Below are 14,823 nucleotides of genomic sequence, written 5' to 3' on the forward strand. Positions count from 1 at the left end.
CATCCATGCTGTCCCAAAGGGTAAGAGATAACTCTTTTTTTACAGGGATAGTGTAAATATCCCTCAGCTTTTTTATCCATTCACCTACTGATGGGGATTTGGGCTGTTTCCAAATCTTAGCTATTGTAAATTGTGCTGCTATGAACATAGGGGTGCATATATACTTTCTGATTGGTATTTTGGGTTTCTTTGGATATATTACTAGAAGTGGGATTACGGGGTCAAATGGGAGTTCCATTTTAACTTTTGGAGGAAACTCAATACTGTTTTCCACAGTGGCTGCACCAGTCTGCATTCCCATCAGCAGTGCAGGAGGGTTCCTTTTTCTCTGCATCCTCGCCAGCACTTCTTCTTTGTTGATTTGTTGATGATAGCCATTCTGACAGGTGTGAGTTGGTACCCCATTGTCGTTTTGATTTGCATCTCTTAGATGATTAGTGACTCTGGGAATATTTTTGTATGTCTTTTGGACTTCTGAATATCCTCTTTTGAAAAGTGCCTATTTAGGTCCTTTGCCCATTTTTTTTTTATTGCATTGTTTACCTTGCTTTTGTTAAGTTTTGCAAGTTCCCTATAAATTTTGGAGATTAAATGCTCATCTGAGATAGCATTGGCAAATATGTTCTCCCATGCAGTGGGCTTTCTTGGTGTTTTATTGATGGTTTCTTTTGCTGTGCAGAAGCTTTTTATTTTGAGGTAGTCCCATTTGCTTATTTTCTCCTTAGTCTCCATTGCACTAGAAGCTGTATCGGTAAAGATGTTGCTAAGATATATGTCTGCTATTTTGCTGACTATGGAATCTTCTAAGATTTTTATGCTTTCCCATCTTACATCTAAGTCCTTCAACCATTTTGAGTTTATTTTTGTGTATGGTATAAGTTGGTGGTCTAGTTTCATTTTTCTGCATGTATCTGTCCAATTTTCCCAACACCATTTATTGAAGAGACAGTCTTGACTCCATTGTATGCTCTTGCCTCCTTTGTCAAATATTAATTGAGCATAATGACTTGCATCAATTTCTGGGTTCTCTGTTCTATTTCATTGGTTAATATGTCTGTTCTTGTGCCAGTGCCAGGTAGTTTTGAGAACCATGGCTTTGTAATATACTTTGATATCTGGTATTGCAATCCCTCCAACTTTGTTCTCTTTCTCAGGATTGCTGTGGCTATTTGGGGTCTATTTTTTTTATTCCAGATGAATATTTGGAGAGTTTGTTCTAGATCGTTGAAATATGCTGTTGGTATTTTAATGGGAATTGCATTAAATCTGTCAAATGCTTTGTATAGAAATTTTAATGATGTTGATTGTACCAATCCATGAACATGGTATGTTCTTCCATTTGTTTATGTCGTCCTCTATCTCTTCGTTCAATGTCCTGTAGTTTTCCAAGTACAGGTCTTTTACCTCCTTGGTTAAGTTTATTCCTAGGTATATTAATTTTTTTGTTGCAATGGTAAATAGATTGGTTTTTTTTGTTTGTTTCTCTTTCTGTGAATTCATTATTAGTGTATGAAAAGGCCATAGATTTATTGCTGTTAGTTTTGTATCCTGATACATTGCCGAATTCATTTATTAGGCCTTGAAGTTTTTTTTTGATGGAGTCTTTGGTTTTGTTTTTTTTTATGTACAGTATCATGTTATCTGCAAATAAGGGCAATTTTACTTTTTCTTTTCCAATTTGGAAATGCCTTTTATTTCTTCTATTTGTTTGATCACTATGGCTAGCACTGCCAGTCTGTATCGAACAGGAGTGGTGAAAATGGGCATCCTTGTCTTGTTCCTGTTATTAGGGGAAATGGTTTTAGTTTTTTCCCATTGAGTATGATGTTGGCTGTAGGTTTGTCATTTAAGGCTTTTATTATGTTGAGATATCATCCCTCTATTCCCCCTTTGCTGCGAGTTTTTATTAAGAAAGGGTGTTGGATTTTGTCAAATGCCTTTTCTGCATTAATTGATATGATTATTTGACTTTTGTCTATCAATTTCTTTATGTGATGTTTCACATTTATTGATTTTTGGATATTGTATCATCCTTGGATCTCCAGAATAAATCCCACTTGGTCATGGTGTATGATCTTTCTAATATAATGCTAAATTTGATTTGCTAAAATTTTGTTGAGTATTTTAGCATCTATGTTCACCAAGGATATTGGCCTGTAGTTCTCTTTTTTTGTGGTGTCTTTATTTGGTTTTGAAATTAGGGTAATGTTGGCTTCATAGAAAGAGCTTGCAAGTGTGCCTTCCTCTTGAATTTTTGGAATAGCCTTGCGGAGGATAGGTTTTAGTTCCTCTTTCAATGCTTGGAAGAACTCCTGTGTAAAACCTTATGTATCAGAGCTTTTGTTAGCTGGAAGATTTTTGATCACTGCTTCAATTTCTTCAGTAATTTTTGGCCTATTCAGGTTTTCTGATTCTTCTTGGTTGAGTTTTGGGAGCTTGTATTTTTCTAAGAATAAGCCCATTTTGTCTATGCTGTTCATTTTGTTGGAATAGAGTTGTTCGTAGTATTTTTTCATAATTGTTTGTATTTCTGTGGGATCAGTTGTTACTTCACCTTTCATTTCTGATTTTGTTTATTTGGGTACTATCTCTTTACTTCCTTGTGAGCCTGGCTAGAGGTTCATCAATCTTGTTTATCCTTTCAAAGAACAAGCTCTTGGCTTTGTTGCTCTTTTGTATTGTTTTTTTGGTCTCTATGTTGTTTTTTTCTGCTCTGATCTTTATTATTTATTTCCTTCTGCTTATGCTGGGCTTTTCTTGTTGCCTTCATTCTAACTCTTTGAGTTGTAGGGTTAGATAATATATTACCCATTTTTCTTGTTTTTTGAGGTAGGCCTGTAGAGCTATGAACTTCCCTCTCCAGACTGCTTTCACTGTGTCCCAAAGATTTTTGATTGTTGCGTTTTCATTGTTGTTTGTTGCCATGATGCTTTTTATTTCTTCTTTTTTTAAAAATATATTTTATTGATTTTTTACAGAGAGGAAGGGAGAGAGATAGAGAGTTAGAAACATCGATGAGAGAGAAACATCGATCAGCTGCCTCCTGCACATCTCCTACTAAGGATGTGCCCGCAACCAAGGTACATGCCCTTGACCGGAATCAAACCTGGGACCTTTCAGTCCACAGGCTGACGCTCTACCCACTGAGCCAAACCGGTTTCGGCTTTATTTCTTCTTGATCTCTTTGATAACCCAGTCATTTGTTTACTAGCATGATATTTAACCTCCAAGTGTTTGATTATTTCATTGTTTTTATTGTAGTTGATTTCTACTTTTATGCCATTGTGACCTGAGGAGATGCTTGATATGATTTCTATATTCTTGAATTTGAAGAGACTTTGCCTCGTCCCTGTATGTGGTCTATCTTTGAAAATGATCCATGTGCACTTTAGAAGAAATTCTATTTTGTGGCTGGCTCTCTAGTGGAATGTTTTAAGGTGTCAATTAATTCCATCTGATCTAGTGAGTCATTTAGGATTACTGTTTCTTTGCTGACTTTTTGTTTAGAGGATTTATCCAGTGATGATAGTGGGGTATTAAAATCCCCTATATGACTGTATTGCTGCCGATCTCTCCCTTGATATCATCCAGAAATTTTTTTATGTATTTGGGTGCTCCTGTATTGGGTGCATATATGTTTACCAGAGTTATATCTTATTGTTGAGTTGCTCCCTTTAGTTATCTGAAGTGGCCTTCTTATCTCTTGTTATGGCCTTCACTTTGAGGTCTATTTTGTCAAATATAAGTATTGCTAACCCAGCTTTTTTTTTTCATTTCATTCACCTGAAAAACCTTTTTCCATCCCTTCACCATTAGTCTGTATGACTTTTTTGTTCTGAGATGGGTCTCTTGTAGACAGCAGATATATTGGTTATGTTTTCTTATCTATTCAGTCTTTTGATTGGGGCATTCAGTCCATTTACATTTAAAGTTATTACTGATAGCTACTTGTTTGTTGCCATTTTTATTCTTTATACCTATGTTCCGTTTTCCCTTCCTATTTCTTATTTCTATAGCAATCCCTTTAGCATTTCTCGCATTGCTGATTGGATGGTAATAAACTCCCTTAGCCCTTTTTTGCCTGTGATGCTCCTGATTTCCCCTTCATTTTGAATGATAGCCTTGCTGGGTATAATATTCTTGGATTCAGTCCCTTGCTTTGCATCTCTTTGTATATTTCATTTCATTCCCTTCTGGCCTGATGTGTTTTTGTTGAGAAATCAGTTGATAGTCATGGGAGATCCCCTGTAGGTAACTTTCTGTCTCTTTCTGGCAGCCTTTAAGATTCCTACATTGTCATTGGTGTTTATCACTTTAATTATGATGTTTCTTTGTGTTGGTCTTTTTGGTTCACCTTGTTTGGGACTCTCTGAGCTTCTTGGACTTGTGTGAGTTTCTTTTTTCCCATTATCAGGGAAGTTTTCTATCATTTCATGAAACAGGTTTTCTATTCCTTGCTCATTTTCCTCTCCTTCTGGCACCCATATTATGGGGCTATTGTTTCATTTTTTGTTGTCCTAAAGCTCCCTTAGGCTCTCCTCCTGCTTTTTATGTGTGTGTGTGTGTGTGTGTGTGTGTGTGTTTCCAGTTGCTGCTCTGCTTGTTTTTGTTTTTTTTCCCCTACCTTTTCTTCTAGGTTACTGATGTGGTCCTCAGCTTCTTCTAGTGTACTGTTCATGCTCTCTCTTGTGTTCTTATTGCAGCTATGTCTTTCTTCATTTCTTCTTGGTTCTTTTTTCATTTCCTCTTGATTCTTACACATGTTGTTGAATTTGTCTTCATCATTTTCAGTGTCCCTATGACCAGTGCTCTGAATTATTTGTCTGAGAAATTACTTGCCTCCATTTCATTTACTTCCTTTCCCACTGATTCCTCCTTTTCTTTTGTATGGGGACTGTTTCTTTATCTCCCTATGTTTGCTTCTCTCAGAGTGTCTGGTTATGTTGCTCACTCTCTACCCTGTTGACCAAAAGGCACAAAATACAACCTGACAAGACACGACACAGAGGGAACAAAACACAAATGTATTCACGACACTAACCCCAAATAAAGGTGACCACCAGAGAGAAGAGAATTAGGAGAGAGAAAAGAGTGCAAAAATGGTACTGAGAAAAGAAAAAAGGTAAGAGAGAAATGAAAAAGAAGAAGAAAAATGTAGAAAATAAATGTATATGGGGAAAAAATCCAAAAAAACAACAAATAAACCAAAAAAATGCAAACAACAAACACCCAGAAAAAAAGGGAGAAACTGAATCTGAGGAGTCAGAGCTTATTTCCAGAAGGTAAAGTCAAGGAATTGTATTAATGAGGTAATCGCCACTATTAAGTATAGAGGAGGTAGAAAGGGAATGAGTGTATAATAAGAATAAAAGTAAAAAGAACAAAATACTCAAATATATATATATATATATTTTTTAAATGTTTATACCAGAAAAAAATTTCCCCTTTGTTTAACCTATCTATGTATTCATCTATATTTGGAAAAGGAAAATATAGTAGAGAGCATATAAGCCTGAGTTTTGGTGAATGAAACTAATTAAACTATTAGTAGAAGAAGAGAGTAAGCGATGAGAGGAAAAACAAAAGTACAAAATAAAAACAAAAGCAAAAAAACAAACAAACAAACAACAAAAAAAGAAAAAATATTGGCTAGTGCATAAAGAGAAAAGACAAGGGTCCATGGACTTGGAACAGGGGAGAAGAAATGCAATATATGAGTAAGCCAAGAGAGACTACTATAATAGTAATGTATCAATAAAGCAGATAAAAAAGATTAACTTTTAAAAAGGAGTAAAATTAAAAGAGACAGAAAAACTAACACAGGAATAGGAGAAGAGAAACAAGATGAAAAAGGTAGAAGTGAGGAAGAAAGGTTGGCAAAAAGGAAAAAATGAGATAAATAATGATAAAAAAGTAAAAATAGAATGTAGAACAGTAATCCAAAAGAAAAATAAAAGGCTAAAAAATAAGTAAAAATAGATATAATGATAATAAAAAATAAACATAATAAAAAATAAAGAAAATGGAAAAAAAAATTTTAAGTAGAAGATAAAAAAAAAAGTGAAGTAATGAAGTGTCATTTGCTTTAGTTGAGTTTTAATCTCCCATGGGGCCTGATTTAAGACCCCTCTGTACTCTTCTGTCTGCCACGTCTATGTTTCCTGAAAATAATGTGCTCTACAACACAATACCAAGTGTGAAAGGAGACAGCATCTGGGTGGTTAAAGAGCAGTCAGGCTCCATGGCTTTGTATCTCTGTCTGAAAATGCCCAGCACCAGACAGTTGTGGCTCACCTCTGTGATGTGTCCCTGCCAAGGTCACTGGGGTCAGCTTTAGCTCGTACTGCCCACTTTTGCAAGGATGCTCTCTAAATCTCTGCTCCTCCTGGCTGAAGAGGGTGCCAGGTACAACCGGATTCCTCCCCTCACTGGGTTCAGCTTCTCCTTAAGCCCCCAGATTCAGGGTGCATCTGTGGCTTTTCTCAGTGTTTCTCCATTCTTACCTCCCCAGTTTGTTCCCACTTGCCCACCTTTAGTTGTTTCAGTGCATGGTATATTTATACATGAACAGAGAATCCTTTGTTGAATTATAGCTATTGAAATAGTTGAAACTCCAAGGGGATCACTCATACTTCTGTTCCTCTGATGTCACTTAGTAGTCAGCACAAGTTGAGAGTCTGAAGATTTTTGAAGAATAAGTTGTCTTTGGGAATTTACCTCTACTGCCAAGGTAAATTTGCCTCTGGACAAAAAACATGCTCCTTCCTGTGATAATCCTGCATCCTGGGCCTGAGTTCTGCCTGGGTTCGGAGCCTGGGGGAGGCAAGTTTCAGACATGGGGAGTGAAGCCTGGGTGGACAAATGACTTTTAAACATATAATAAAAATTCCCTTTTTCACTTAAGATAGGAAAAGTAAAACTAAAATGTATTTACCTTTCAGATTGGCAATGAGAAAAGATTTGATAAATCATCACGTTAGTAATGTAACACATTTTTCTGGTATGTAAATTGATTTAAATATTTTATAGTACAGTTTGGCAATGTGTAGCAAAATAAACATGCATAAAACTTTCATCCAGTAATTCTGGTTCCAAGAACTTAATATACAGGTACCCAAAAAAGTATATATTGGTTTATTTTAGCATTGTTTGTAATAGCATATATTCAGAAACAATTTAAATTTTCATCCTTATGCAGACAGTTATATAAATTGTGGTGTAGCCATTAAAGAGAATAAAGTTATATGAACTGAAATGTAATCAACATCAAGACATTTAAACAAAGATCAGCCTAAAATGACACACTAGATCAAATGGATTTAATTGGTATCTTCAGAGCATTTTACTCCAAAACAGCAGAATATACATTATTTTCAAGTGCACATGGAAACATTTTCTCTAAGATAGACAAGATGTTAGGACACAAAATAAGTCTCAATAAATTTCAAAAGATTGAATTCATATCAAGCATCTTCACTGACCATAATCGTATAAAACAAGAAATCAATCACAGGAAAAAAAAACTGAAAAACACACAAGGACATGGAGGCTAAATAACTTGTTACTAAACAATGAATGGGTTAACAGTGAGATAAAGGAAGTAATCAAAAGATACCTTAAAATGAATGAAAATGAGAATACAACAACTCCAAATCTATGGGACACAGCAAAAGCAGACTTAGGAGGGAAAATCATGGTGTTATATTCCTACCTCAAACAAGAAAAATTTCAAATAAACTAACTTTACACTGAAAGGAACTAGAAAAAGAAGAACAAGCAAAGCTCAAAGTAAGGAGAAGGAAGGAAATAATATCAAAGCACAAATAAATGAAATAACATCTAAAAGAAAAAAGAAAAAATCAAAACAAAGGGTCAGTGAAACCAAGAGCTGGTTCTTTGAAAAGATAAACAAGAATGACAAACCTTTAACCAGACTTATCAAGGAAAATAGAGAGATGGCCTAAATAAGTAAAACCAGAAATGAAAGAGAAGTAACAACTGACTCTACAGAAATACAAGGGATTGTAAGAAAATATTATGAAAAACTATATACCAACAAATTGGACAGTCTGGGAGAAATAAATTTCTAGAAACATCCAATCTTCTGAAACTAAATTAGGAAGAATAATGAAATTGAAGCAGTAATTCAAAAAACACCCAACAAACAAAAGTCCTGAACTGGATGCCTACACAGGTGAATTTTGCCAAATAATGAAAGAACTAACACCTGTTCTTCTCACAGTATTCAAAGTAATTCAAGAGGAAGGAAGACTCCCAAGGTCATATTATGGGGTGTGCATTATCCTAATTCCAAAACCAAATAATGACACTACAGAGAAAAAAATTATAGGCCAATATCGCTGACAAACATAGATACTAAAATTCTCAACAAAATATTAGTAAACCAGATCCAGCAGTACATTGAAAAGATCATATACCAATCTAGTGGGCTTTTTTCTGGGGAAGCAAAGTTGGCACAATATATGCAAATCAATAAACATGATACACCACATAAACAAAATGAAGGATAAAAATAACATGATCATATCAATAGGTACAGAAAAAGCATTTGATAAAATCTCTCACCCATTTATGATGTAAACTCTTACCACAGTGGGAATATAGGGAACATATCTCAACATAATAAAGGTCGTGTATGACAAGCCTACAGCCAATGTCTTACTCAATGGGCAATAGCTACAAGTGTTTCTCTTAAGATTAGGCACAAGAAAGAGGTATCCACTTTCACCACTCTTACTCAACATAGTGCTGGAAATTTTAACTACAGAAGAATTAAAACTGTCTTTATTTGCTGATGACATGATACTGTATACAGAGAACTCTAAAAATTCCACCAAAAACCTAAAATTTAAATGAATTCAGTAAAGTAGCAGAATATAAAATAAATATCCAGAAATCAATTACATTTTTATACACCAATAATGAACTGTCAGAAAGAGAAACAAATAAAAATCTCTCTCACAATTGCTTAAAAAAATAAAATACCTGGGAATAAATTTAATCAAGGATGTAAAAGACCTGTACTCAGAAAATTATGAGACACTGAAGAAAGAAATTGAGGAAGATAGAAATAAGTAGAAGCATATATCTTGTTCATGGATAGGAAGAATTAACATCATTAAGTTATACATACTAACCAAAAGCAATCTACAGATTGAATTCAATTCCTAAGAAAATACCAATGGAATATTTCTACAGACTTAGAACAGGTGTTTCAAAAATTTGTATGGAACTACAAAAGACCATGAATAGCAACAGCAATCTTGAGAAAGAAGAACAAGGTTGTAGGAATCACCCTACCTGATATCAAATTATACTCATCAAAACAGCATGGTACTAGCTTAAAAACATACATATAGATCAATAGAATGTAACAGAAAGAAAGCCATACCTTTATAGTCCATTAATATTTGACAAAGAAGGTAGAAACATACAATGGACTGAAAATAATCTATTCAATACATGGTGTTGGAAAATTGGATATATATGTGTAAAAAATGAAACTAGACCACCTTACACCACACACAATAATAAACTCAAAATGGATTAAAGACTTAAATTTTAGACTAGAAACCATAAAAATCCTTTAAGAAAGCATAGGCAGTAAAATCTTGGGCATTTCTCCTAACAATATTTTTTCTGATATATTGCCTCAGGCAAGGGAAACAAAAAAAAAATCAGATTGGACTACATCAAATTAAAGAGTTCTTGCACAGCACAGGAAACCATCAACAAAATGTAAAGACAAACCACTGAATAGAACATATTTGCCAGTGATACATCTGATAAGGGGTTAATATCCAAAATTTATAAAGAACTTATAAAACTCAACACCAAAAAAACATTCAAACCAATTTTAAAAAATGACAAAAGACCTGAATAGACATTTCTCCAAAGAGGACGTACAGATGGTCAATAGATATATTAAAGTTGCTCATCGTCAGTAATCATCAGAGAAATGAAAATTAAAACCATAATGAGATACCACCTCACACCTGTCAGAATGTCTATCATCAATAAATCAACAAACAACAAATGTTGGTGAGATTGTGGAGAAAAGAGAACACTAGTTCACTGCTGGTGGGAATGCAGGTTGGTGCAGCCACTATGGAAAACAGTATGGAGTTAATTAACAAAAAAATTAAAAATTTAACTGCATTTTGACCCAGTGAATACTCTTCTGGGATTTAGCCAAAGAAACCTGAAATACTAAATCAAAAGAAAATATGTACCCCTATGTTCATTGCAGCGTTATTTACAATAGGCAAGACTTGGAAGCAGCCCATGTGTCCATCAGTAGATGAGTGGATAAAAAAGCAGTGGGACCAGCTGAACTAACCTATGAACCAAGAGGCCACGGTTCAATTCCAGGTAAGAGCATATGCCCAGGTGGTGGGCTTGATCCCCAGTGTGGGGTGTTTAGGAGACAGCCGATCAATGATTCTCTCTCATTATTGATGTTTATCTATCTCTCCTCCCTTCCTCTCTGAAATCATTAAAAATATATTTTAAAAACAACCATTATTTAAAAAATAAAAAAGCAATAGTACATTTACACAATGAAATACTACTCTGGTAAAAAAGAAAAATTTAACTTTTGGGGCAGCATGGATGGACCTGGAGAACATTATGCTAAGTGAAATAAGCCAATTAGAGAAAGACAAGTACCATATGATTTCACTCATATGTGGAATATAATGAGCAAACTGAACTACCAAGCAAAATAGAGACAGACTAATAGATAGAGAACAGGCAGACCACTCTGGTCAGGGGAGGTATGCTGGGGATTGGAGGGATTGAGCAAAAAGAAAGATAACGCATGAACAACAGTGTGGTTTTTGTGGGGGTGTAGAAGGATGGGTGGAGGTGGAAGAGGGTATGAGGGTGATAAAAGGTGATGGAAAAAAATAAAAGAAAGGTAAAATATGTGTCAGATCTGATCATTCCACTGCAATTAAACAAATTCCAAACATTTTGCTATGGTCTTTAGGTCTGATCAGACCTCTGCCTTCATTCGTTGTTTTGTTTTTTGTTGTTTATTTCATTCACTATGTTCCAAACATGACTTCTTTCTCTCCCTTGAGTATTCTAAGGTCAGTGGCACACAAGGGCCTTTGTCCTTACTTTTCTGTCTTTCTGGATCTCATCTCCCATATTTTTGGTGTAGTGTCTCCATTCATAGTTCAAATAGTTCAAAGGTCATATTCTGAGAGCGGGTTACCCTGACTCTCATGTTTTTCTTAAACTTTTTACTTCATAACTGAACTATCTAAATTTAATCTTAAATATTTATTGACATACTAGAGGCCTGGTGCACAAAAATTTGTGCACTTTGGGGGGGGGGGTCCCTCAGCCCGGCCTGTGCCCTTTCGCAGTCTGGGACCCCTCAGGGGATGACCACCTGAAGACTTAGGCCTGCTCCCTGGGGGATTGGGCCTAAGATGGCAATCAGACATCCCTCTGGCAGCCCTCAGGGGATGTCCACTTGCCAGCGGGGAGCAGGCCTAAACTGCAGTCGGACATCCTTAGTGCTGCTGAGGAGGCAGGAAATGCTCCCAAACAACCGCTGTACTGGCAGCCATCAGCCTGGCTTGTGGCTGAGCAGAGCTCCCATGTGAAAGCGCCCTGACTACCAGAGGGCAGCTCCTGCATTGAGTGTCTGCCCCCTGGTGGTCAGTGTGTGTCATAGTGACCAGTCATTCCCAGTCCTTCTGCTGTTAGGGTCAGTTTGCATATTATCCTTTTACTATATAGGATAGAGGCCTGGTGCATGGGGGGGGGGTGTGGCTGGTTTGCCCAGAAGGGTGTCCCGGATCAGGGTGGGGGTCCCGCTTGGGTACCAGGCCAGCCTGGGTGAGTGGATGATGGCTGTTTGCAGCTGGTCACACCCCCTTCAGGGTGGGGGTCCCCACTGGGCGCCTGGCCAACCTGGGTGAGGGGCTGAGGGCTGTTTTCAGGTGGCGGGTGACTGAAGCTCCCAACCTCTTTTTTTTTTCTTTTTTTTTTTTTAATTCTGGGATTTATTTACCTTCTATGGCTGTCACTGGAGCTGAGAGCCAGCTTTAGCTCTGAGGCTCAGCTCCAGCTCTGAGACCTCGGCTGCTGAAAGCAGGTATCTGGACTTTGTTTAGCTTCTATAATTGCAACATAGTTGCTTAGAGTGCAGCTCTGAGCTGGGCAGCGGTGGCTGGCGGGGAATCTTGGCTTCCTCCATCACAGGAGCAAGCAAGCCTCCTGTTTGCTTCAGCTGCCTGGCTGCCGGACACCATGTTGGTTGGCAGTTAATTTGCATATCGCCCTGATTAGCCAATGGGAAGCGTGTCGGAGGTACAGTTAATTACCATGTTTGTCTATTATTAGAGAGGATTTTTAAATCTCATTACACTAGAATATAATGTCCAGCAGTGTGTCCATCTGGTTTACTGCTATATTTTCAACATCTATATAATAGTACCTGTTACATAATAGGTGCTCAGTAAACATTTTTGAACTAATGAAGGTATGAGTGAAAGGTAACTGGCGGCTAAAAGAATCACTGAACTTGTTACATGTATTACTAAGTAGTAATAATAAGTATGTTTTTAAAGTATGAAATGTTTTATTTTTCAGGATTAATTGGAATACCTCAAAATGTCAGGTAAGTTTTTGTGAATAAGTTTTAATATGCTTTATTTTCAAATGTGAATTTTGTGATTGCTTTCCTTAAAAATTATAGATTTTGCCCTGGCTATATGGCTCAATGGACAGAGTGTTGGACCTTGGATTGAAGGGCTTCAGGTTTGATTCCGGTCAAAGGCACATACCTTGGTTGCAGGCTTTATTATCCTGACTCCCAGTTGGGGACCACACAGGAGGCAACCAATTGATGTGTCTCTTTCTCCCCTTTTTCCTTCCATTTGCTCTAAAAAAATCAATGGAAAAATATCCTCAAGTGAGAATTAGAAAATATAATAATTTAAAAAATAAAAATGTATCCTCAGTGAAGATTTTTTAAAAATTGTTTGAAGTTTATTTCATTTTGAATTTTTTTATTAAGTATTTGGAGAGTATATATTCATGTACGTATACTTATTTATACATATGAGCATTCCTTTCTATCTTTAACAAAAAAGGGTTAAAAGGGATTTACATTGGCATATATGTGTGGAAAGATCTCTAAAGTATGTGGGGAAATTTGGATAAAGAAAAATACAGGTAGAAAAGTAAGTCTGCAAAGAGAGGTAGTAATAAAAAGCCTGTGACAGCAGCCTGTCTTCATAGAGGAGGGCTCAAAAGTAGCCCCTGCATTTTCAAGCAATGCAAGACATGATATAAGGAGAGAAACACACTGTTTATGGGATTTATGTGTGTGTGTATATGTGTGTGTGTGTGTGATTGTTTTTAGATAAAAGTCAGTTAGTTAAGAGATTCAGAACTTTTCCTTATAGTGAGTGCAATGAAAAGGTTCTCTGATTTCAGCAAGTGGAAAAGTGACTTCAGTACTCCCTTGAAGCAATCAGGGTGACTTAGGTCTTTCAGGATGAATAGGGCAGAGTGTGAATCCCTGGAGATGTTGACTAAACCATCTCTAATTGAACTGCATATGTCACCACTGGCTTTTAAATCATTTAGTATTCATCATGCTCTGTTTTGAATTTACTAAGTATTTATCGTGTTATGTTTTGAATTTATTTAAACAGCCATTTTCCAAAATGGATTTATGAAAAATCCAATTCACTCTATATTTGATTTTACATACTATGAGAAAGAATTTTCGACACTGTGAAAGGAAGTTATGTAGGTAGGAATCACATCAGAACAGCTGAAGCTAGTAGCCTGAAAGTTCCTTGCTTTGATCATAGCACAATGCTTTAATATTTTCATTTTTAATCCATATTCAGCCTGAAAATTTATCGAATACTATAATAGGTTGATGTCTAATATACTTATGAATTATGATTATTGTATGAAATATGAGTGTATTACTTATTGATTATATGCAATGGTGCATGCCAACAAGAAAAAGTGAATGTATTCTGTTATATTATCATTTCCATTGTAAATCATGCGCCCTATCTTTCCCCAAAGGTGTAGTCCCCACAGCCCCTAAGCAACCTACAGATGAAATGGGAAATCAATTAAAGTCACCTGATCCAAGACCTGATGCCCCTCCAGACTATAATTCCCATTTTGTACCAGGTACGTTAAATATTCAGAAAGGATTTTCCTCTCTCCAGACAATTATACTAATATTTAAGATAGCTTTTAAAAATAATTAGGGCAGTGGGTGGAGGTGGAAGCAGCCAAAGAGGGGATAAAGGGTGGTGGAACAAATAAAATAAAAGCACAAATAATGTCTATGAGGCTCTGTGGGTGAGTTTTGACCAGGAGGTCACAGTTCAATTCCGGTTAGGACATATGCTCAGGTTACAGGCTGGGCGAGCATGAGGCAGCTGAACAATGGTTCTCTCTCAGCACTGATGTTTCTCTCTCTCTCTCTCTCTCTCTCTCTCTCTCTCTCTCTCTCTCTCTCTTCCTATCTGAAATCAATGATTCTCTCTCAGCACTGATGTCTCTCTCTCTCTCTCTCTCTCTCTCTCTCTCTCTCTCTCTCTCTCTCTCTTCCTATCTGAAATCAATAAAAATTCATACAAAGAATATCCAAACATTCAAAGAATAACTAAAACCTATCCTCCTCAGGCTATTCCAAAACATGCAAGAGGAAGGCACACTTCCAATGTTTTTCTATAAAGCCAACATTACCCTAATCCCAAAACCAGATAAAAACATTACAAAGAAAGAGAATTATAGGCCAATATCCCT

The 14,823-nt window shown here is 36.4% G+C and overlaps 1 protein-coding gene across 1 annotated transcript in view; it reads left to right on the forward strand.

Annotated features, from left to right (window-relative positions):
* Positions 1-10,284: 10,284 nt before the first annotated feature.
* The window catches only part of PLSCR4 (phospholipid scramblase 4), a 58,880-nt gene continuing 54,341 nt past the window's right edge, over positions 10,285-14,823 (forward strand). Inside the window, 3 exon segments of the mRNA XM_081086139.1 lie at positions 10,285-10,392; positions 12,631-12,658; positions 14,089-14,199. Of these exon segments, the coding sequence (XP_080942265.1) occupies positions 12,652-12,658; positions 14,089-14,199 (118 nt within the window). The 5' untranslated portion in view covers positions 10,285-10,392; positions 12,631-12,651.

Source organism: Myotis nattereri (genome assembly GCF_964212035.1).
Source record: "Myotis nattereri genome assembly, chromosome: 3".
NCBI lineage: Eukaryota > Metazoa > Chordata > Mammalia > Chiroptera > Vespertilionidae > Myotis > Myotis nattereri.